This window comes from Peromyscus eremicus, chromosome 15 (assembly GCF_949786415.1).
Source record: "Peromyscus eremicus chromosome 15, PerEre_H2_v1, whole genome shotgun sequence".
Lineage (NCBI taxonomy): Eukaryota > Metazoa > Chordata > Mammalia > Rodentia > Cricetidae > Peromyscus > Peromyscus eremicus.
The window spans coordinates 43,881,391-43,907,257 of record NC_081431.1 but is presented as its reverse complement, the minus strand read 5'-3'; the positions used below and the strand labels follow the sequence as shown (position 1 = coordinate 43,907,257).

Here is a 25,867-nt window from a genome sequence, read left to right as displayed (position 1 = left end):
TAATATATTGATTAAATAGGCAAAATTGGAAAGAGTAATATTCTTAGTTACTTAGTTTTAACGTTTAATCTGTATTTACCATGAACTTTGAGGTGATATTTCCTTTCTGTGGTCCCAGCTTCATTGATGGCCACACAGATGTACTCGCCATTGTTGTGGGGTGTAAGAGAAGCAATTACCAACAGCGCACCATCTTCCAAGATAGAAACACCAGGCTCTTGCCCGGTCACCTCTCTACCATTGTGTAACCACTTGATGGTCGGTTTAGGAGTACCTACATAGGAAATTACAGCCTTTTTATAACAAAATTAGGGGGAAAGAGTTTAAAAAAAAATCAAATACATCAAGAACAGACGACCATAATGTGCATCCCGAGGCACTGTGCCACTTTCAAGATGAAAGTGAAAACACTACAATTAATGATAGTTAGTGAATGACTCTAATTCCTGATCAGTTTTCAGATCTGGGGTTTCTAGGTGATCAAAGTTTTTAATCAGAAAAATCAGAGTATAAGATACAAAACGTTTTTCCTGGTGAGTTCACTACGGTGACCAGAAGGGGAAAAAAACAATATATTCCATAAGATGTTGTTAGCAATCAATACTAAAGTAATAAATACATTAAAAGTAGTACATACAATCCAAGATAAGACCAAAAGAATGGCAGAAATAGATGCAATATACTGGTGAAGCTAAACCCAATATTAATTAATGTCTTATAAAAGTGATTATGAAAGCAATATTTGTAAGGAGAAAAATGAAAAAATCAGCCTATTTAATCTTGATTAGTGTAAGATTTTGACTAATGTAGAAAAGACGGTAAAACTAACCATCTCCATCTGTCTGTCCACATTCTGAGGGAACATCAGAGGTTATAATAATTTTCTATGTTCCTACTCTTTCCTTTTTGGACAACAGTCAGACTTTGCAAGTAACATTTATTGAAGAAACTCATAAAAAGTAAGTAGACAAATAAAAGGAAGGAAATCAGAGCATTGTCTTTTACCTATAAGTACTGGAATGACTATTATCAAGATGAAATCCCCAGCAAAGGCAACAAAAAGTGGGCTAGTGAGATGGTTCAGATGACTGCCTTTCGTCCCCAGAACAGACAGTGGAAAGAGAGACCTGACTCCTCAAAGTTGTTCACACACACATACACACACACACACACACACACACACACACACACACACAAATAAAATAAAAGACAAGGAAAACTCATTTAACCACTTTTGAACGCACCCAAGAACTCTATTTCAGAAGGAAATGAGGGCCTAAGAAAAGTTGGTTCCTTTGTGGAAATGGGAAATCAGGGAAATCAGCTTGAGACTAAGGGATCCACGCAGACTGAAAAGCCGCTATGCCACAGGTAGGTTCAAGGGGCAGCTGATCCCACAGGACCTACACAAACTCACACTATTCTGAAGATGCCTCTTCTCCAGGTCTTGTCTCTCTAGTTGTCAGTGGCCCTGAGAACTATTACTGCGAAGTTTTCAGATGTCTGAACAGTCTGTTAAAGCTACCTTTCTTCAGATACTGGAGATAGCTATGGAGAAAGGAGGGCGGGTAGTTGCTACTAAACACAGGCATCTCTGCTGGCCTTAACTGCTGCCATCTCCAGGGACAACTAAGAAGAGGTACCTGCTGGGACACTGATGCTGGCAGCTGCGTGGAGCCCTCCTGCCCAGGCCAGGAGGCTATGCAAAGAACTCTGCTTAGACTCTGCCAGGAATACCACAGGCAAGTTTGAGTTATTGTAGATGGATGCACGTGTAAGAGAATGTCTCTAATGTGTGCTTGGCACCCAGAGCAAAGAGGGCAGAAACAATGGCCCCTGTGGAGAGACACTGGGCCAGCGCCTGACAGAAAACGTGGTAGTATTTTTAAAAGGGTTTTAAAAAGGCACTGAGATACATGTTACATATGACAGGGTCCCAAAATTACCAGTGTGAGTAGACCTAGGAAGGAAAAAAAAAGGATTAAAATAAAAGTGCCTCAGATGGAGGATAACTCTGGTTTATACCCATTACTAATGAACATTAGTAAGGAATGTTGTGAACAGATCAAATGCAACATTTTAAACAAGAAAACATTTCCAGAAAGAATGAAATGAAAAGTAATTTTTTAAAAAGACTGGAACAATCTTGAAAAAAATCCTAGATTAAGCAAGCTTGAATGATTGGGAGATCCTTTTACTGAGAGAAATAAAACATGGATGACAGAAAAATACCAATCCAAAGAATTATTCGAAGGAAGAGAGTTTCCATTATGTTCAAACTTTGTAGCAAGGATTAGCAGGTGGAAATTTAGAAATTTCAGGTGGAAACTTAGAAATTTGTCCATATCCCATACTGACAACCTGCTACCCATGCCTGTATCCCTAAGTATTACATACCTTTTGCAGGGCATGGAAATGCGATGCGCTGATTGGCCAGTCTTTCTTGGAATGGAGTGTTAAAAGGAGGTTGCAGGTCTTCCACTGTAGGTGGTTCTAGTACAAAAACAAATACATTGCCTCTGGCTTTCCTTGGACACTATCCCATTCCGATTCCCTTATTCTTTGATGCGGCTGTTACAGTCACCTACTAATTGTCTGCCCTTCTCCAGTCTCCCACAGACCCCGCTGCCTGTTGTTCAATCATGTAGCACCATGGATGTTCCCATATCTGCATCTTCCTATCCTCACACTCCCATGCAAACTGTTACCTATCTTATAGGTTTCTTATGGATACAATATTATCAGGTGTTGACCCATTTGGATTAATGTTCTAAACAAGCTCTGTGTAGAGTCTATAATGATGTACCTCTGAGATTCGCAAGAATATTAGAAATGTGTATCTTTCTCTTTGACTCTAAATGTGGGCACTTAATAAGGTTTATTGAGTGAATAATGAGCTAGATAAGCTCTCCACTAGTGTCCTAGACACTCATACCCTAGCAGTTGTGACATCCCATTTATTAAGTGCTAAGTGTTGTGCTGATTTCTATACCCACTCGTCTTCACTTCCTGCCTTTGTCTGGTATTCTCTCTAGCAGAGTGCAACAGAAACCTTCTAATACTAGTTCCTGCCAGCCAGTAAGCCCTCACTCTAAATACTACTCTAGAGAATTACATAATTCCTACCTTACAATCCATCCCAAAGTAGCCCATTCCCAGGACAGTAATCCTATTTTAATTTACCCACCATACTTTTTCTTATCTATGAACCTTGTTTCTTTCTTTGCTTGTTTTACGAGAACAGCTCAAGAAAGTTTTCTGTCACTACTTCATCACTATTGCCTAGAACATGACAGACACTTGGCCCAACCTCAGCAACAAACCTCAAAATAAAGCCAACAACAATAGAGGAGCAGTGAGCCATGACCTCTCAGGGATCAGTTGAGGTGAGGTATGAAGTGAAATGCTACTCCAACTAGCTCCAGCTGCAATTTCTCCCAAACCAGAAACACTGGGTGGCCCGTTACCTAGGACTGCTTCCATTATATACACCAGTGACTTTCGTTTCAAAAGTAAACATAAAAAACATTTCGCTCGGGGTTAGCAACAGTATCATTTGTTTGCTTCTGGATAATGCTCCCTTCGGAGCTAAAATCTCCCTGAAGAGATCCATGATTGCACATCCTGTGTAGAGCCCAGGGGTCTCGCTTCACTCTCATCCTCATTCCACCATATACACGTTTCTTACGTCAAAACCCACCTTGGACATGCAGGGTTGCCTCCGCCTCATCCCTGCCGGCTATGTTTGTGGCGATACATGTGTAGACCCCCGCATCGGAGATCACAGCCTGCTCGATGCTCAGGGTTCCATCCGGATTGCGAGGATGCTGCACTCCCTCAGTTAGCACGGGCCTTCCACTTTTAAACCAGGTGATCACGGGAGGTGGAGACCCATGGGCATTGCATGGGATGTCTACTCTCTGGCCGACTTTGACTTTTATGTGTCTAGTTCCAGGCTGTATTTTTGGAGGAACTGGAAATCACCGTTGAGCATTAATGATCAAATATTTTAAAATCTCTCTCTATTTTTTTTTTACTCTGAATGAGAACACCTTACCACGAAGTCACACAAAAGGAGTAGAACAATCACTTATTAGCTGTGGGTTATAGGGCGTGCCAGCAAGCCTCTTGAGGCCTATTTCTTTAACAATCTAGGCAAAATAAACTGTACAGGCACAGTACCAATATACTGCAAGAATTACAGGAAATGACAAATACAATACTCCTAATCCCAAACTTGATGAATAGTAAGCATTTAACAGTAGTGAGTTTCCTTTAGTTCATAAGTAATGTAAGGTTAAAAGCCCTTTCAGGAACCTCTCTGATATGAGGGCAAAACAGAATTCTCTCTGTGAAGTCAGTTTGTCTGCCCTTTATGGAAAACAGGCACTACAAAAGTGCTCTTAAAGCTTTTTTTCCTAATTTCAGAGACAAAAATTACACACAGCTTGTATTGTCTCTCCAGATGTATCTTCCTTTAGAAAATTTACTGATGCACCTTTATCAGAACACTAGAAAAAGGCCTCTGCACTGTGTGCTATGGAGTCATGAGTCTAATTAGAATCCATGCCATGGAGCTGTCTGAAAGGGCCCGCTCTCTTTAACTTGAGTACTTTCTCAGGGTCGTCAGTCACAAACCCTTCTAAGTTTGAAAGCATTGTTATCATCATTTTGTGGAAAAAAGAACACTTAAGATAAAAGAGGTTAAGCAATATACCTAGTGTCTGAGAGTTGGTAAGTGATGGAATCCTCTTCTGACGTCAAAACTCTAGTTCAATGGGATGCCACTGTCATGACTGGTATGGAACTGAAGCCAGGATAACACCATCTCAGACAATTTCCTCTAGTATATGTTTGGTTTTTTCGAGACAGGGTTTCTCTGTGTAGCTTTGCGCCTGTCCTGGAACTCACTCTGTAGCCCAGGCTGGCCTCGAACTCACAGAGATCAGCCTGCCTCTGCCTCCCGAGTGCTGGGATTAAAGGCGTGTGCCACCACTGCCCGGCCTTCCTCTGATATTTAGATGTCTGGTATTTACACAATACCTGACATGGAGACAGATAATCAGCACTGAAGGGAAGAATAATTAATTGGTGGACAGTGGTAGATTAAAACACCTCAGTTAGAGGAGTGTGAAGACCTCAAATAATGATAGAAAAAAGTCTTTTCTCAGTTACTGAGTTCTTTACATGCCAAATGTGACTATTTAAAAAGTATCATGTTCTGTGAGAATACAGCCAGCTCTCAAGATTTTAAACACATTTCCCTCCACTGTATATAAACAGCAACAGAGATAAATGACCGGATATCCAGAAAAACTGAGGTCCTAAAATACCATTAATTCATAGATAGATAACAGGCCTTTCAGAGGAAAGAAAAGAAAACCACATTCTAATAGTTCAGCACTCTTTAGTTAGTCTACATATAACGTAGAGGTTCTCTGTCACATAGGCTCCACTGTGGGCCAGTGGACAAAGCTGGCCTTTCAATACTCACCATGGACACTTAATTTAACAGACTGAGTCACATTCCCAGCAATATTTGTGGCAACACAAAGATACATCCCACTGTCTGAAACGCGAGTCTCCGTGATCTTCATTGAGCCAGAAGGGAGGAACGTGTGTCTAAAGGGAAAACCCACACATCAGACCATAGAAGACGAGAATGCAGACATCCCCTGCACAGTCCACGCCAGTGTGAAACACCCATGCTGCAAGCAACTTCTGAAACAGCCCTCTCTACCGTAACACATACCTGTGAGCCAGAAAAACAAAATTTTCATAATTGTCTTTTGTATTCTGTCTGATTCTCCTCTACACAGAAAATCAGTTTTCTTTACCTTTAAATCTAAGCTGGTTGTCTAAAGTCACCAAACAACTGTACATCTCTGTGTTTCAATAGGTTTCAGCCACCTAAAGCAAATGTGTATTGTAAATTTTCAACTTATTTTGAGCATTTTTTTTCTTTTTCAGTTTTTTTATTAGCATACGTTATCAAACACACTAACGGATTTTATTATATGTTCATATATGTATATAAAGTATTTTGATCGTATTTACTCCCATTACAATTCTTTCATCTCCCTCCAGCTTCACTGATATCCTATATCTTCTCAACTAGTGGTCCTTCTACTGATGTGTGTGTGTGTGTGTGTGTGTGTGTGTGTGTGTGTGTGTGTGTATGCATGTGTGTGACTCAGTGAGTTCAACTGGGGTTACTCACAGGAGCATGGCTATAAGGTTTTATATAGAGGCACTGGGCAACTTACTAGTGATCCAACGACTGAAACATTTTTTTTGCAATGCTTCACAGATACTTCAGTGTGTTTCAGTAAAAGCAAACAAAAAGTACATTTTTTCAAATATATCTTTACTATCTTCCTCATTAAATAATGGTGTAGTAGGTGTTATTAAGTATTATTAAAGTTGTATTGAAGTCCTTTGAGGGCCTGTCAGAGCCACATAGACCTACCTAATATCAAGTTTATTACATAGCCAAGTTAAACTATAGTAAGGAACAGAGACACCCAAAATGGCATGTGCATGCATAAGAACACATGTTGTATTCAGTATTAGATGGAATATCTAGAAACATTCAGAGAGGGCCTGGGAATGTAATGCAAAGGTAAAGTGTTTATCAAGAATTTTTAAAGTCCTTGTTTCAAGCCCAGAAAACAAACAAATGCACACCATAAAGTAAGGATTGACTGTTCAAAATGATCTTAGGTAATTGACCTTCCAAATTCAGAAAAATAAACTAAATTTCAGTACTGCTTAATATTATAACCAATATAAAAATTCAGATGGAGTAGAGTCTAAAATATGAAAAATAAAACGTTAAAAAGGGTATAAAATATTTCTGATTTTGAAATTGATTTTGAATATAGTCTCAAAAACAATACAAGAAATACACATCTACAAAGAACAAGTTAATTCTTTGAGCTCCTTAGAAGCATCCTCAAACAAATACACCATTCTTAAGTAAACTCAAAGCCATAGTAACTGACTGAGAGCAACAGATGACAATATGAGACAGACAAAAGCTTGTTATCAAAAACAAATATTGAATTCCACAACCAGTAGAAAAAGAGAAGTCACCATAAAACTGTGAAGCCTCTATGGAGAGACAATTCGGACAGCATGAGTGATCAACACACAAGCACACATATCCCACGCTCACTTGAAGTCAGTCCCATGAAAATTAAAACCACTCAAATATCCCACTTCACACCCACTGCACAGCAGAAACATCTAAACCAGTCAAAGCCTCACATTTAGTAGGAAGTACAGCCTGGCCTGCCTACTACATCCTGTTAGTGCAATGGTTCTCCATTTGTGTGTTGTGATTCCTTGGGGGGGGGCAAATGATCCTTTCACTGGGGTCACATATCAGAAATCCTGCGTATCAGATATTTACATTATGATTCCTAACAGTAGTAAAATTAGAGTTATGAGGTAGTAACTAAATAATGTTATGGTTGGAGGTCACCACAACCTGAGGAACTGTGTCAAAGGGTCGCAGCGTTAGGAAGGTTGAGAACCACTGTGGTAGCGGAAGACAAATGAGAACCTCCCCTCAGGAGAGCAATCAGGCAATACCTAAAAGACTGGAAAGGCGAATGAGTTCTGACAAGGAAGCATAGCTCTAAGTTACAGGTTCTAAAACACTCCTGCTTGTGCATGCAAACAGACATAGTAAAAGGTTTTCACTGAAGAGACTTGTGAAAAGAAAGCAATCCACAAGAAACCATAAGCAGCCCACAGCATCTACAAGGAGGGTAACAGTTAAATAAAAAGTAGACTACACATAGGCTTGTTAAATTGAGTATGTGGACTCTACGGATGTAACAGTGAATGCATGTAATATAATAAAGCAAGGAGTAAAATAGTAATAATATAGTATATGTCAGAAGAACAAATTAAAAACAGACAAGAAAAACAAAATTGAAACCACAAAAGCTGTTTTCGGGGCTACTCAAAGATGAAAATTTGCACAGTGATGGAAGGAAAGACATCCTGACTGAGGAAAGATACAATGGAATTGTTTTATAAGTAACGTTCTATATTTTACTTTATGATTTTCAGTAAAATTCTTTCAAATGAAGAGTAAAATTGTGTAAAGTTGTTCCTGTTAATTTTTCTCATCAGCAATAGAAAAGTACACTCATATAAATTCATGGCTTCACAATTATATGCCAACAAGCCTAACATGGTGGCGAACAGCTATCATTAATTTTTAGAATTATTTATTTTTATTTTATGTGCATGACTGTTGGAATGTATGTGTGTGCACCGTGTGTGTAGCACCGGCAGAGGTCAGAAGTTTGCAGCAGGTCCCCTGAACTAGAGTTACAGATGCTTATGAGCTGCCATGTGGGCTATGGGAATTGAACTTGGGTCCTCTGCAAGAGTAGAAAGTGCTCTTAACCACTGAACCATCTCTCCAGCCCATTATCTCACAGAACTCTCTCAGGTAAATGTCATCCCACTGTACAAAGAAAAGACATGAAATTCCGAAGTGTCCCCTGGGAAAAAATGCCAAACATTTAGGTCAGCTTTAGGTGACAAAGATAAGTTTAAACTCGTATCTGGATGGCAACAATGCTTGTATCCTAAAGCCCTGGTATTCTTGCTGTGTCACTGAGCCTATAAATTACATCATCTCAATGGACCTTATTTATGGATGAGCTTAATCAAAAAGGTTTACAAAACCAACTTATGAAAGTCCAGTCCTATATATGACAGTTCCTGTTGTGTTTTACTGCCTCTGGGAATAACAGAATTCTGTGTGCTACACACAGGGCTGAGAGAAACCCCCACACAAACCTGCTCCATTTCAATAACTACCTAGTAAAACGCACCCATGGGAAACGTGGCAAAGCTGTGTTAGCATTTACGACCTTGGAAAATGATGTGTAAGGTATACGTAACTCAGATGGGCATGTGAATTAGCTCAACTGTAAAAGTTACGTTTTGATACATTTGCAAGGCTTAACAGGCATCATCCCAGCAATCCCCCTGTGTTGCCGGTCACCCCAGATCTCCTACCTTGGAGAAAACGGAGAGATGAGTTGGCTGTCTTTGGCCCAGGTAATGATGGGTGGGGGTAAGCTCTTAGCTTCACAGGGAAGTGTCACCTCTTCCCCAGCCAGGACAGAGATCTCTACAGGCTTATCCTGGGACAGTCCTCTTTGGTCCCCAAACACTCTGGGTCTTACTAAAATAAACACAGGATGTGGAAGGGGAAACAATGAGTTGAAAACAAAGTGGTTTCGTTTACATTAAAACATAGACTTTTAATGCTCTTAAGTAATTTACAAGAAGATGTTGAGTCCCAAGATTTGGGGGTACACCTAAAACTCCCTATGAACACATTTATAGCAGGAACTAAAATGAAATGAAGAGCGAGCTTCAATAATTCTTCTCAGCACACCATGGCGAGGTCAGCTGAGATGTCCCCAGGTCTGCCCAGAGGAGCAGCAATTCCTGGAGCAGAAGGCTGCTACCCAAGACACAGCCAAGGCTTGGCTTCATATGGAGTTTTAACTAACTGCTGTCCCTGCAAAAAGTTGGATGTGGTAAGCATACTTCTTGGGAAAATAGCATGGAAGTTTTCCAAAAGGTTATACAATGACTTCCCTGCAAATCAGAATCTCAGCAGAGGTGGTTTGGTTGGCAGTGAAAACAAGTGTGGTCTTTGTTTATATAATGTCAACTTGGGGGGCAGGCGGGCGGGAGGGCTTCACTTATAGGGTGCTACCTTCGGGTACCTTACTGTGGAAGAAATTATGAGCTCTGGTATGCATAGGCTATTTCAAAGGAACACCTCCCTTGGGTGGCTCTCACCATAGACAGTCAGCTGCACTTTCCTCTTGGCATAGCCGGCTGCGTTGGTGGCTGTACAGATATATTCCCCACTCTCCTCACTTCCTGGTGACACCACATACAGACTCCCATCAGCCCCTGCGGAAAACTTGGCGCTGCCAGTTGAAATCAGCTCTCCTTTCTATAAACACAACAATGCATAAATGTTTTCGCATATTTTTTAAAGATAATAAAGGAATAGCTTTCTTTAGATAAGGAAGAAGGAGAAAAATATCTCCAAGGAGTGAAAAACTAGGTTTGAAAACGGCTAATTAGAAGGGAGTTGTTTGTAAGAGAAATTAGACAAACAAATGCACTAAAAGTGGTATTCCTCCATCCCAAGCCATTTCTCCTCTACAGCTATCTAAAGGACAAGGATACCATGACCATAGCAGAGGTGAATGGCACCACCATGGCCATCACTGTGCACACTAGCAAGACAATCTTGTGTCTCATATGAATTAAGTGTTTTAACACTCACATAATCTTAGAAACTGCTGGACCCTCCAGTTTCTAATTCAGAGTCCTACTGCACAGAGACAAGAGAGGAACTCACCCCAAATCACTAAGTCAGTCAAGAGGTGAGCTTGCCTAAGAACCCCAGAGGTCAGACCCTTGAGTGCAAATTCTTATCTTCTGTTTGGCTACAGCACTTGGGAAGATCTTGATTCTTGCATTTTCCTTACAGTGGCCCATTTCTGCAAGGTGCCGGGTGCTGGGCAGTGGGAGGCCTGACTTCACTACTGTAACTTTGTGTCCAGACCATAAAGATGGTATTTAGATGTTCTATAGATGATAACATCAACTTCTCCATGTTTCATAGATTTTTAGATGACAAAATCAGATGGAATGACAAACCGTTTGGTGGTTCTCGTTATATGATAATGCATTCTATTATTCTGTCATGATTTTATAGTACATTTTATCTCTTAAGATTTAAGTTAATTTTTTTTGGAAATATTATCCCCTTTGTGACCATTGTAAATTAGGGTTTCATCAATACAAGAACACTAGCAAAAGCTCGACCACATGACAGGAATGTAGAGAAACTACATGAATTTGTAGAGGTGTCCTACACTCTTCATTCATACATGGAATCCATGCATCACCAGCCCTGGGAAGAGACCTTAAAATGTCTTTGATGCAGTTACCTACCAGATGCTTGAAGCACATTAATAACATGACAACAAATACTACTGTAGGAAAGGCTGTATCCATGAACTGTTCTGACCACTTTACATCTGTAGCAGAGTCCTCCTGGTCACCTCCCCTTGGCCCTCTTGATTTCACAGCAGCCCCAGTGGGCAGCTCCACACAACGCCTGTGTTTCTCACAGTCTCCACCTTTTACAGGCAGGACAGCCAAGTACGCAAAGGTGTTAGTACCTCTAGGAGGCACATGTCCTGGACCAACATCCCACTTCCTACCCATCAGAGGGATCCTTCTGAGACACATCCACGTGATTCCTTGGAGGACATCCAGTACGCTGAAACTTCATGCCAGCCACAGAGGAAGCCAGCTCAGTGAAAGCCTGGTTTAACTTCGTGCCCTCCTGTGTATCCCTCTCTCCCTGTCCTGCCGAAGCTTCAGGAGGTAACTCTGCAAGTCACCCCACCCACTGTATTTCAGGGGATGCCACTAGATCTATACTTTACCTTTGACCAGGTGATAGATGGCTTGGGAATCCCACTTGCTTTGCATGGTAAAGTGACTGGAACGCCTTCAATTGTGCTGAGTACCTGCTGTCCGTGCTGGATGGTTGGCAGAACTGGAGATGGAAGGAAGGCTGGCATCTGAACACCTTTTCTCCCATTTAGTATCATATACTTACAACTGAACATTTTCAATATATTCTTAATGTTTATGAAAAAAGGCAACTTAACATAATCTTATGAACATTTTCAATATGTTCTTAATGTTTATGAAAAAGGCAACTTAACATAATCTTAGTAAGGGAATATATGGCAAAAGAATACAATAAGTACAATCTGCACAGATCTAATAAAAGCTTAAAACTGAGTGTGAAGGGATGTCTAATATGGTGACCTCTCTAAAGAAAACACAAAAAGACTGAATAAAATCAACTATTTCCTGAAAATTCAAGGTAGATTATAACTCTAACGGTTATACATATATCTTGGGAACCCCTCTTTGGTTACTGTCCACTACCCATTAAGCTTCAGTGAGCTGATGGAAGCCCACCTCCAAATAAATGAGCTGCTTAACCACCACTTAGTAAATGTACCTGATGTCCACAAGAGCCAATCAGTACTTTACTAAATTTAACTGATGAGAAGGAAGACTTCTTAAAAGGAATTTAGTAAAACTAGAGAGATGTTGAGTTTACCTTTAAAGTGATAAAGAACAAGGCAACACTCTCCAGTTAAGAATAGCATGCCTTCCATTCCCTAAGGTGGGATACCTCCCTCAGCCTTGATGCAGAGGGGAGGGGCTTAGTCCTACCTCAACCTGATAAGCCAGGCTTTGTTGACTCCCCATGGCAAGGAAGCCTTACTCTCTCTGAGGAATGAATGGGTGGTGGTGGTGGTGGAGTAGTGGGAGGAGGGGAGGGAGGAGGAACTGGGGTTGGTATGTAAAATGAAAAAAAAATTAAATAAAATTTTAAAAAAAGAATAGCATGCCTTTACCTTTAGGAAGCCAGAGAAAACTTAGCAGCACATGAGCAGCCATGAAAGGAAAAGGAAAACCAAGAGCTTGCTCTGTTCCCTTTGTTTTTAGTCAGAACCAACACACACCAAAATGACCAATACACAGTATCCTCAAAATAATAATTTTGATGAAGGCTTCTATACACAAATGTTTTCTAACAAAACGAACACAATAAAAATCTGGTATTTTCAGATCTTTCTGTTGCATCCTGTGGAAAGATGAGACTAGAACTCTTCCCTAGAGCTCAATTGCTCACCACATTTCTCGCTTAAAGTCAGAATTTTCCAGAAATGTCGTACTACCCTGGAATAGAAATTCGCTAGAACAGAAGATACCACAGACCCTCCCAGTGCAAAAGCTCCTTGGAAGGCTGAAATGATGTGTCCTGTGCACTCATACTTTCCTATGGCTGGCATTGGTCTTTAGCTAATTTTGTCTTAAAGACTTGGCAGCAAGTATCCAGCTCCAAACGAGAACATCGAGCTACTCATGAAAGCAAGAAATTTAATTTCCAGGATCATGACAGAGTACGCAACTCTCAAATATGCTGTCCATTTGTGGCAACATAAGGGAATGTCATGTTTTTAAAGCCATATTAAGTTAGACAGTAGTGAAGAAAAGTTGCAAATTTTGGTCAGTTTTGAAGCTTGATGACATCTGGGTGTGGAGGAGCAGCTTCTCTCCAGATCGTGACTCTACGTAATCAATGTGACAATTAAATTTTGTTCTTTTCATCTGCATTTATATTTGATTCCTTCATTTTTTTTCATGTCTTCCATTTAGAACTGGTTCCAGTAACTATCCCTTCCTCTTAGAACCAACCTCTCATAGTTATTCCTAAAAGCGGAGATGGCAAAGAACGAACAAAGAGTTAACCTGGAGCAATGGCCTCTTAGCTTTTAATCAGTAAAATGCTGTGTGTCTCTGTAAATCAGGTCACTGGGTTGTCTGTCCTCTCGCCTCTCTGATACAGCAGACATGGGACTGATCCTATCACCCCTCCCTGCAAGTGAAAATCTGGGCTCTGTAGCCTTCTCACAACCGCCTAGGCAATCACAGGGGGAAGCGGGAGATGCCATGAGGGTGTCCCAACGCTGCATCCTGAAGCCAGTCCACAGCACCCTACAGGAAACCTGTGCTCGGTTCTTTAAAAATAGTCACGCCATGGCGTGCAGCCTGACATGCCTTTGTTATTTGAGGCGACAATGAAATTGAAATTATCTGAGGGTGTTTCTTTGAAACCTCTCATGAACATGTCAAGTGATGTCGGTGGCTATTGGCACAAAGCTGGAAGAAGAGGTGGTGGAGCAGGATCCTATAGAAGGAGATGATTTACAGTCACTGGAACTCTGAACAGACAAAACAAAACGTGTAAGCTGGTAGAGTTCCCAACTCATGACACAAATAAAGACTGAGTAAATGAATGAAACCAAGTATTCTCTGCTCCTTTCCTCCCAAGACATTCATTTGTTGTATAGAAATCTGTTTAATATTACATTATAAAAATAATACAGCAAGCTCTTAAAAACAGACATAAAATGTTAGGAAAATCGCTCCAACTAAGAAGGTGTCCATTATTATTTGGATTTTTTTTTTAAAAAAGCCTGGTAATTGTGACAAATAGGAAAAAAAAAAGGCTGCCTCTGCCTCTGGATTTTTCTTATTTGTGACCTTTAAATTATTTAGCATGCAAAAAAAAGATTATTTGGAACACATGACACATGAAATGACCTTTAGCAAAGCTTAGGTCATTTTTTAGCTCCAACACAGAGGGGTCATTAGTAAGGACATGTTTGGAAAAAAAAAGAGGCAATTTAAGGCAATTTGGATGGTACAATAAGTTCAGCTTGCCTGAAATTAAAATTTATTTTTAAACATGATTCTTTGAGAGCTGAATTCACTTTTATCAATTAAGAAACCACATACAAAAGCCCTTGGCCAGACTTGGCCGGTGACTCCCTAGAATGTCTTTTTGTGTACATAGGGAAGGGAAATCTGGAAACAGTATTAACAATGTAGAGCTTGTTCAAGAAATATAAAATAACAATTAGGAGAAAGTGCTCCTTCTCGTAATTAGAGAACCAGGGTTGTCTGATTAAAACCTATGAACCCTGTTTTGAACAAGGTTTGGAAACAATTATGTTGGGTCTCTCTTACCGTGCACGGCCACAGAGGTTGTTTTGTTATTGGTTCCAGCAACATTACTGGCCACACAAGTATATTCGCCTCCATCCTGAAGCCGAACTCTTTCAATATGGAGGTTCCCATCGCCGCGCACAGTTATGTAAGGGTTTTGTACCAACTTTCAAAGGAATAACAAAAAAGTCATTTAGTTTTAATTAGAAAAGGCAAAGTTTTGTCTAAGCATAAATCAGATCTGTTTGTTTTTCTCAACTGAATTATTAAATGTATTAGAGAGCAAATTGGGATTTTTAGCATCCTTCGGTTAAAAAAAAATGATCAGCATAAAATGTTCCTAAGAATTTATCAGTCATATTCAATCCTGATACCTCTCCAGAATTATACCTACGATTTGTTATCAGAGAGTTATGCACATCCCTGAAAGGGGATAAAAGAGATACCACTGATCTGGTGTTTGTACCTGTTCTGCTGCTCAGGACTCACATTTCACTGGTAGTTTTTTCTTTTAGATGAAACTGTTCTCTCCAGGAAGGTTTCATCAACCCCAAGCAAGCTCTTTGATATTTTGGTTCTGACACGTAGGCATTTATTTACACCAAGGGGGTACAAATTCATCTTAGCACCCATCCCTACCAGCTGCCAGGTTCAAACAGCAGTGGACACAGTATGAGACGCAGGAATCATGCCAGAGAAGGCTGACAATATTTTAGCATACACGTGATTATTTCTAAACCTGTACCATTTTACATTAGTGCCCAGCTAGCTTCATCTCTAAGGGCATTTATTTGTCCACCAGGCATTCTGTTTTTCCTCAAATTTTTATGTAAATGTGAGTAAGCTTGTAATCCCTCATATGGAGGCAATTCACTTCTAATGAGTACTCCTAGAAGACAGTGAGTCTAGATTCTCCGGAAAACAGGGGAAGTGGTCTGAACTAGATGAAGTTCTGTCTCAATAAAGTGCACATTTATGGACATTTTTCATAGAACTGAAATACTGCCCATATCCTATCGTAATTAAAAATTATATACTGACATTCAGTAATATGTTAGGGATCTACCTTCCTAAAATAATCCATCGAAAAAGAAATTTAAAGCTCAACATAAAAAAGAGTAGTAAAAGAATATTAATATTTAAAGGAATACTACCATTTCATAATGTTCTACACAGAATGGAATAAAATATTTAAGTACTGAGCAAATATTATTAGCTTAAATTTTTTACATATTCTGAATGCAGTTTATTAGTAACTTTAAATTTAATGTGAAATTATAAAAATTATACTACCAATTATTTCTTAAAAATTAAAGCTTCAAATAATATAAATGGCATGAACATAGTAACAAAAAAGGAAAGCCCTTGGAGCTAGAGAGATGGATCAGCAGTTAAGAGTACTGCTCTTGCTGGGCGGCAGTGGAGCATGTCTTTAATCCCAGCACTCGGGAGGCAGAGCCAGGTGGATCACTGTGAGTTCAAGGACAGCCTGGTCTACAGAGCAAGATCCAGGGCAGCTACCAAAACTACATGGAAAAACCCTGTCTCAAAAAACAAAAAAAAAAAAAAGCACTGTTCTTGCAGAGGCAGCTGAGTTTAGTTCTCAAAACCCACCTAAGGTCACTTCCAACTGCTTGGATCTCTCCAGAGATCTGACACCTTCTTTTGACACACACACACACACACACACACACACACACACACACACAAAAATAAATAAATAAATAAACAAACAAACAAATAAATAAATAAATAAATAAATAAATAAATAAAAACAAAAATGAAATAAATCTTTTCTTCAAGAAGAGCTTTGGTATACTTTTAAAACATGTTTACATGTTTATGAAATCAAGCTTTCAGTGTTTGTGATGTAATGCATTAATTCTTAGGAGAAAATAAACAAAAGGCATATATTACCATGGCAGAGTTCTTCATCCACCGCCGTTCTGGGATGGGATTTCCAGCCAACAACGTACAAGGCAGAGTTAGCTGCTGTCCTTCAATAACATTGGCCACAGAGGGGCTGATGCCAATAAGTGGGGCAACTACATCAAAGAAAGAACACTCAGCTTCATCCAAAAAGGGGTGGTGGTGGGATTATTATAAGCAAGATGACTACAAATCACGTTGTTTAAAACTGGAGTTTTCAGGAACAGAACTTTAAAGTGAAAATGGAAAAGAGCTTGAATGTGGAAGGAACAGATACATCTAAGCAGAAGGAATCGGGGGAGCATAGGTGGTCCTGTAGAAATATCATGAGGAAAGAGGAAAGCCTACATACAAAAGGCCAGCAATGTCAAGGCAAGATGCTTGCAGCTACACATCAGGATGGAGAGTGTCTGGGAGTGCTTATGAGTGGAGACATGGAATCATCAGAACCCACTCTCGTGGAAATAGCCAGAAACAGAAGAGACTAGGTACAGGAGGGATCATCAGGAGCCTGCCACGACAGCACAGGCAAGTTAAACCAAGGTGAATTTGCTGAGATGGAATAGTAAAGAAGCACAGTAAAATTATGCTTTCCTAGAATTTAACAATAAAACAAAATATGAGAAATGACCACAAAATCCTTAACAGATACTACTCAAAAACGTAGGTATAGACAGATGAATGAAGACACACAGAAAATTCTATGAAGCATTATTAATGAGATACATGCAGTAAAGTATTTAAAATCACATTTAAAACTGTAATAATTTGAACTATATAATACCAGGAAAAAAACAATTCCAAGGAATAGATGTAGAAATATAAATTCAGTATGAGAATAAATGAATAGTTTAACCTGTCAAATATGACTACTCAATAAAATATATTGAATCAAATACCTCACCACTTGGAAATAAGTTGTATTCTATTCTAACTTCACAACTCATAAACACAATTTTTTTTCATAAACACAATTCTATGTGGACTGAAGTGATAAACTTAAGTCAAAAGCCATCAAAAACATAATTTGTTTATGTGTGTGTACACATGTGTTGTGTGTGTGCACGTGTGTGTGTGTGTGTGTGTGTGTGTGTGTGTGTGTGTGTGTGTGTTTTAAAATGACCAAAAATGAAATAGAAGATGAGGAGCCTGGAGCAGATGCTCTTTAAGTTATTTATAGTTGTAACATTGTATGAAATATGCCTTAGAGACACAGGGACACAAACCTCTACCTGGCTTTAGAATAAATAAAAACTGCCACATGCAAGGGATGACATCATCAACATCATCATCAACATCAAAGAGGTCTGAAGCTTTTGAAGAACATCGCCTCTAGAAAGCTAATTCATCTTACCAAGTCCTGTCACTGTTACGGTTGCTTGGGACTGTATTTTTCCAAACTGGTTTTCAGCTTCACAGATATACGTTCCTTTATCACTTGCCCACAGATCTAGAAAGAAGAATGTGTTTATTCACTCAGGAACATTATGAAACCTTAACAGTGAACCAGGGATGGTGCTGAGATCTGTGACAGAAATCACTAGAGCAACTTCTGGCCACTCCCTTCTAAGGAAGGAGACAATGAACTCAGCCAACCCAGCATGGTAGCAAATTCTCTATGAGCTTTATATGATGTGCTGTGGGAGCATGGACAGGAATGACTGGATGATCATACGTGGGGGAGTTAGAAATTTACAGTGGAGGTAAGATCCTAAGTATAGTTTGAAGAGCATCTGGACATAAAGTCTCAACGACATGACTGCCCAAATGTGGGCTGAGAAGGGTGACAGCAACCAACATGCCAGATTGGACAGAGAAGAGCCTATCAGGCCTCAACTGTACACAAAGAACCATTGGCAAATGAGGAAAGCTGGGAACAGGAGAGTTTCCAGGGAAGAGCACACCAACTGGCTGTCTAGTGCCAAATATCCATATAGGCAACATTATATGGCCTGAACAGGTTATATTTAGAAATATATATGTATATCCATATACATACATGCATGTAATAAATTAGTTTTTTTTTTTAGAAAGGCCATGAATTTGAGGGAGAGGGGAGAGGGCTATATGGGGGGGGGGGGGTGGAGGGAGGAAAGAGAAGGGAGAAACGTCATAATTTAATTATAATCTCCAAATTTTTTAAAAAAAAAATAAAAAGAGCAGGTAGAAGACAGGAAGAGCTGTCCACTCATGGCAAATGATAAATCAAAAGCAGAGCTTGAAAAAAAGTAGGATCTGTTCAAAGAGTAGGAAGCTATGCCAGCCTGGGTACACTTACACCGTTTGTAGGGGACATGGTTTAGCTGCCCCAGTAATGGACAGAAACTGTTTGCATTTAGGGAATAAAAAACTAGAGAAATAATACACAGAGTAGGTTCATAGAGAAATAGTGTCCCAAGCCTGGCAAGAATTATAAAGTCTCCACTAGAAATGTATAGATTTGAAATATATTTATAATCATGTAAGCCTAACTCTACATAAGAAGACATAGCTATTCATCTAGCTAGAAAAATTACCAGATGCTATATTCCGCACTGAACTGTGGGGTCCTCAGTGAAGGGGTATAAACTCACATGCATGCTGTAGAGACACCGAGTATCCACATGTTAAAAACACGTATTTTTAATACAAGTTGTTTTTCTCATCCTTCTTTTTACTGCGTATTGGATATTGATGTAATTTTTATTATGTCATCAGAACAAATGCATAGATTGTTTTCCAAGATCATGAAGAGCATCATGGAGGATGTGCAGCTAAAGACAGTATTGGGAGCAGTCAGGGTAGCATTAGTAACAGGCTGGGAGGCATGGTCAGGAGGATGAAGCCAAAGCCTTTAAAGTGTAGTTCTTAGCTTGTAAGCAATAAGGAAACCAAAATAAGGTTTTCAAATACAGGAATCATTTTAATCTGATACATATTGTAACCAAGCTTGTCTAGTTTAATCTACTAGCAAAATATCAACATACATATTTGTAAGTAATATAGCCTAGCCTGGTGGCACACAGTAGGCTGAGAAAAGAAGATCAAGGGTCAAAAGCCCTTCTGAGCTACCATACTGAATCTTTGTTTTAAAACAAGAAGAATAAAAAGCAAACTAAGTAAAAACAAAAAAATACATATGTAGAAAACAATGTGTGTGTGTGTGTGTGTGTGTGTGTGTGTGTATATATATATATAAACAAATGCACAAATACATATGCATACACACACACACACACACACACACACACACACACACACACACATATACATCCTTTAACCTACTTGAAATAAAGAGAGCGCCTGTTCTCAGTTGGCTGATGGAACTAACTGAAAAGGGTCTTGAGAAAACTGGCATGTTGTCCAATCTTCGCCATTTGATCTTTGGCTCTGGATAACCCTGGACATAACAAGGTAATGTCACATTGGAGCCAATTTCCATGGACACATCAGCTGGTTCTTGTATGAAAACTGGAGGTGCTGGAAGACACAAAACACAAAACGTCACTGGTAGAGGATGTGGACACATTAAGAGTAAACCTTATTAAATTATCAATAGGTTGAATTTGAAACAAGTCATTATTCATACAATATGGTAAATTTACCCAATAGTTATTCCTGTCTAACATATGATAGATGCATTTTTTTCTTTATGAATGGACATTTAGAATAGACACTCAGCTCTTGCCCTAGAGTTGTAAGTGATACAAAAATCATCTTAAAGAGAATTATTATAAAAATTTGTTTCTAATATGAGTATATGTTGTAGTGCTCAAACCTTATACTCTCCTAAGTAAGTTGGCTTTATAAGGCAATATGATATTTCTGGTGTTTTTCAAGATCTCATTGGCTGGATTTGTGTGTATGTGTGTGTGTGTGTGTGTGTGTGTGTGTGTGTGTGTGTGTGTGAACAGAACTATTTTGTTTGTTTATTTATTTATCTATTTATTTATTTAAATCCCAACCAAAATTTCCTTTTCCTCCCCTCTTCCCAGTTGACCACTCCCACCCCATCCACTCCTCCACTGTTTCTCTTCAGATACAGGTGGGTCTCCCATGGACATCAGCCAGCCATGGTATTTCAGGTCTGAGTGAGACTGGACACCTCCTCTTCTATTAAGGCTGAATGAGGCAATCCAGTCAGGGGAATGGGTCCCAAAAGCAGGCAACACAGTCAGAGAGAGCCCCTACGCCCACTGTTCCGAGTCTCACATGAAAACCAAGTTGTGCAACTGTCACATATATGTAGAGGGCCTAAGTCACTCCCTTGCAGGCTCCCTGGTTGTCAGCTCAGTCTCTGTGAGCCCCTATGAGTGCAGGTTAGTTGGTGCTGTGGGTCTTCTTGTGGTGTCCTTGACATCACTGGCTTCTACAATCCTTCCTCCCCCTCTTCCACAGGATTCCCTGAGCTCCACCTCAAGTTTGGCGGTGGGTCTCTGTATCTGTTTCCATCAGTTGCTGGGTGAAGCTTCTCTGATGACAACTGGACTAGGTACCTGTCATGTTTATTTTTCTGGGCCTGGGTTATATCGCTCAGGATGAACTTTTCTAATTTCATCCATTTGCCAGAAAATTTCCTGATGTCATTGTTTTTAGCAGCTGAGTAATACTCCATTGTGTAAATGTGTCACATTTTCTTTATCTATTCTTCAGTCGAGGGGTATCTAGGTTGCTTCTAGTTTGGGGCTATTATGAATAAAGCTGCTGTGAACATAGCTGTGCAAGTGTCCATGTGGTATGGTGGAGTGTTCTTTGGGTACATGCCCAGGAGTGGTATGTTGGCTAGATTTTTAAATAAATTTAATTTGTACCAAAGTATTTCTTTACTAATCCCAATCTGACACACCAACAGCATTTATTCCTGAAGTGTAGCAGTGTTTGGTATCATATCCTTGCCCCATATATCTCACATTTTTAAGTCAGAGAAATTTAGTTTGAGAATCAATAATGTAAGTTAAAATAGCAGAACACATTTATTTGGTAAAGAGAGAATAGTAAGTACTTGGCATCTTGAGGAGAATTGAGACATATAAAGAAATCTATAGATTTACATAATTCTGGTAACTAGGGAAACTGAGAAGAAGAGCTGGAAAAACATGAAGGGCACACTTAAGAAAATGCAGGACTGCAATACAGAAAGGATGCTGTTGGGAACCACTCAAGGATGAGACTCTCAGAAGCTTATGAATAACAATGCTTGAGACATCAGATAAGAATAAATACATGCGATTCTGTTAGAAGCAGTGGGAGAAACCTACTCATGTAAAATTCTAAGAGACGGCACATTGGAAGTCAAGCATATGTCCAGGTGTGCAATGGCAACAGCTGTCATTTTCAGAGCAAAGTCTTCTGTCAAATAATTTCAATTGTTTTCAGTCTTCAGAATGACCCCACTCTGGTTTTACATATGAAGAAACTTAGTTGATTTGCTAAGTGTTACGTGGAGTTGTGGCACAGCCATATCTGAACGGAATGACAGAAGTCAAAAAGCCAGAACAGATGCTTGACAGAGATCCAGCAGAGCTGAGCTATATGATGGCTGCCATGCCACCTTTGGTTTTCATCTCCACCCATTGCATACTTGGGACACTTTTAATACTTGTACAATTTGGGGATATTAGATTGATGAAAAATTCCTTATGAATCATGTATGCCTTCTCCCAGGAGTACCGCTTTTAAGCTTCCTAGAAAAGTCCTGAACATACTATTGCCCCTGCTTTTAGGGAGATAACCTTATCTACATGAAGGTCTTCCTTATGCCTTGGAGGTTGTGACAAACAAAGAAGCCAGAGGTCTCTTCATGAGGCTATGAGACATTCTTGAAACATCTGTCCCTGTACTTACACAGGAACAAGATATTCAAAACAAAGTAAACTTAAAAATGTCAACAAAATTCAGTGGGCTAGAGGAGTTGGCCACAGTTCAGATTATAAGCCTCTTTCCATTATATACATTACGTGGCATACAACTCTGCCCTATATAGAGACATACTGATGAGCAAAGTATGGAGTGGAAAGATGATAAAAGTATGAGATGTCAGGACCTCCTTCTCTTAGAAAAGTTAGCTCATACAGAGCCACTATAATGTCATATGACCAAGGAACAACAGAATGCCAGAATTAGACATACAGACAAATTTTATAAAGATATAAATATGAACATTGATTATATTATGCCAGAATTTGAATAATAACTGCAGCAGCTATCGGCCTGAGGATTTTTCCTGGGCACTCTGACCATTAAGAGTTAACAATACACTACTTAGGACATGGCAAAATGCCCAGGGTGGTTGAAGATTTTTTGTTTTGGTCTAGTGTTCTTGAAGCAACCAAAGCAACCAGCTTGAGAACAGGCTGTCGTACACCTCTAGATTCTTAAAAATTGGGTTATGGGGTTAATGATTAAGAATGATAACTCTGTTTATTAATGATGTCAAAACTTGAGGAAAAATGATTGGAAATTATCTCTGTTCTGTCATAGTTTATTAATAATGACTAAAAGATGAGCAAAAGGAAGTGAAACATATATCCAAAAACAAAAATGATATGATCTATTTTTTAGAACATTACAGATGTATCCCTGCTTACTAAACTCAGTATAAATAAAGAAACACTCTAGCTGCTAGTTAGTCAGGCTGCAAGATTCTCCCGACCACCATGGCCTGGCTCATTTCCTTCCCCCACCAACTCCTTACGCCCTCTGCAGGACCCATCCACCACTGGGGATGGCTCTCAGCAGAGTTGAATGAGGAAGATAGGGTTAAAAGCTAGTTTCCATTTCAGGGTCACAATCCTTTGTCATTTTATCGACCTCTCGTTCTCTATGTGTTTTAATAACTATGCGTGGACATACTGGCTAGCAGTCTCATTTTAAAAAGATGATGTGGAAATCGCTTCCTTCCTTCTCATCCCACATCTGCAGATTGGATTGCAGCTGTCTTCCACCAGTGTTGGTGCTCTTATTTTAGCCTGGAATCAGCCGCCTCTCACTCTGCGGCTTTGTTTCCGTTACTTCCTACACTACACTCTGGAAGTCAGGAATCCTTGCTCTTCTTCAAGTAAGAGCCAACCTTTCTCACTGGAGAACTTGTGTTATTACCTCCCCTTCAAGGGTAATGTCTGATGTTGAAATACTGACAACCCTTTAATTCAGTTTCCAAAAGACACTCCTCTATGATGTCAGCCCTTGTCATCATAAATGGGCATCATGGCTTCCCTCTTACAGATTTAATACACCCCTCTCTATCAGACCCATGAAATTCTCCAAATACAAACTATTACTTGATTATCTGTTGCTTTGTTTTCCAGACAGCCTATGTTTACAACCATAGTTTTATCTTTTAACAGCAGCTAATATATTACATGGTACATTGTGTGTGGCCAATGGACACTAGTGAATGAATTAAGTCAGTGTGAAAATCTATAGTAATAATTCAGACTTGGGTGTATGTGTACAAATGTTCATATGGTGGAATACCTCAACCCAGTACATTTGAACTTGCACTTTTGAAAGAAACATGAAAATCTCAAAAGCCCTCTTACTTACAAAATGTAAGATGAAAACCTCAGTTGAAAATATGCTCTGAGAAAAGAATGGTTTAGTATCTGTAGATGTTTTTTCTTAATTCACATACATAGGAATTCAACTAAAAATGACAAATAAACATTTTAAATAAAGTTAATAAAGTAACTCATTGCTTACTTATTTCATTTCTAAACTTTGGTTACTTTTTTTCCTAGAGTAAATGTAGTCAATTAATCTTAAACATGAAGCTTGCTGGGGCATGGTGATACACTCAAGAGGCAGAGGTAGAGGGATCCCTGTGAGTTTAAGGCCAGAATATGCTAATAGTTTCAGGCCAGCCAGAGCTACATAACGAGAACCTGCCTCAAATAATAATAATAATAATAATAATAATAATAATAATAATATTCTAAAATATATTTTCTAGAGAAAAGGAAATTAAGTCTAAAATCTCAATATGTGCTAGGCTCAGATTTTGGGAAGATAAATACATCAATGGACAGAAAATATATTTAAAAACAGTAAAAAAAAATGTGTTGGAATTTTGATGGGAATTGCATTGAATCTATAGATTGCTTTTGGTAGGATGGCCATTTTTACTATGTTAATCCTACTGATCCATGAGCATGGGAGATCTTTCCATCATCTAATATCTGCTTTAATTTTCTTCTTCAAAAGCTTGAAGCTTTTCTCGTATAGGTCATTTACTTGCTTAGTTAGAGTTACCCCAAGATATTTTATATTGGTGGCTTATTGTGGAGGGTGTTGTTTCCCTGATTTCTTTCTCAGTCCATTTGTCATTTGTATATAGGAGGGTTACTGATCTTTTTGTGTTAATCTTGTATCCAGCCATTTCACTGAAGGCGTTTATCAGCTGTAGGAGTTCCCTTGTAGAATTTTGGGGGTCGTTTATGTATACTATCCTATCATCTGCAAATATTGACACTTTGACATCTTCCTTTCCAATTTATGTCCCCTTGGTTTCCTTTAGTTGTCTTATTTCTCTATCAAGAACTCCAGGTATTATACTGAATAGATATGAAGAAAGTAGACAGCCTGTCTTGTTCCTGATTTTAGTGGAATTGTTTTGAGTTTTTCTCTTTACAGACCTTGAAAGAATAAGACTGAATTTCATATAGACAACCAAAAACCCAGGATATCTAAAACAACCCTATACAATAAAAGAACTTCAGGAGGTATCATCATTCCTGATTTCAAGCTGTAGTTAAACACACACACACACACACACACACACACAAACACAAACACACACACACAAACACACACACACACACACACACACACACACACACACACACCCCTGTAAAAAACTGTAAAAAGAACTGTAGTTTTTTTAAAAAAGCATAGTATTGGCATAAAAACAGACACGTTGATCAATGGAATTGAAACAAACACGTTGATCAGTGGAATTGAATCAAAGACCCAGACATTAATCCACATACCTATGGACACTTGATTTTTTTATAAAGAAGCCAGAAATATACAATGGAAAAAAAGAAAGAATCTTCAGCAAATGGTGCTGGTCTAATTGAATATCTGCATGTAGAAGAATGCAAACAGATCCATATCTATCACCCTGCACAAAACTCAAGTCCAAGTGGATCAAAGACCTCAACATAAAACCAGATACACTGAACTTGATAGAAGAGAAAGTAGGGAATAGCCTTGAAAACATTGGAACAGGAGACAACAATCTGAACAGAACATCAATAGTGCAGGCACTAAAATCAACAATTAATAAATGGGA

General features: G+C 39.1%; 1 protein-coding gene across 1 annotated transcript in view; it reads right to left on the bottom strand.

Moving 5' to 3' along the window:
- Hmcn1 (hemicentin 1) overlaps window positions 1–25,867 on the bottom strand; it is a 435,413-nt gene that overhangs the window by 178,376 nt on the left and 231,170 nt on the right. The window contains exons 16-26 of the mRNA XM_059280181.1: window positions 19,861–20,055; window positions 17,951–18,046; window positions 16,585–16,712; window positions 14,689–14,833; window positions 11,517–11,629; window positions 9,844–10,003; window positions 9,046–9,214; window positions 5,495–5,622; window positions 3,701–3,973; window positions 2,398–2,493; window positions 80–274 (exon numbers count right to left, since the gene is read on the bottom strand). Coding sequence (XP_059136164.1) covers window positions 80–274; window positions 2,398–2,493; window positions 3,701–3,973; window positions 5,495–5,622; window positions 9,046–9,214; window positions 9,844–10,003; window positions 11,517–11,629; window positions 14,689–14,833; window positions 16,585–16,712; window positions 17,951–18,046; window positions 19,861–20,055 — 1,698 coding nt within the window. The remainder of the gene's footprint in view (window positions 1–79; window positions 275–2,397; window positions 2,494–3,700; window positions 3,974–5,494; window positions 5,623–9,045; window positions 9,215–9,843; window positions 10,004–11,516; window positions 11,630–14,688; window positions 14,834–16,584; window positions 16,713–17,950; window positions 18,047–19,860; window positions 20,056–25,867) is intronic.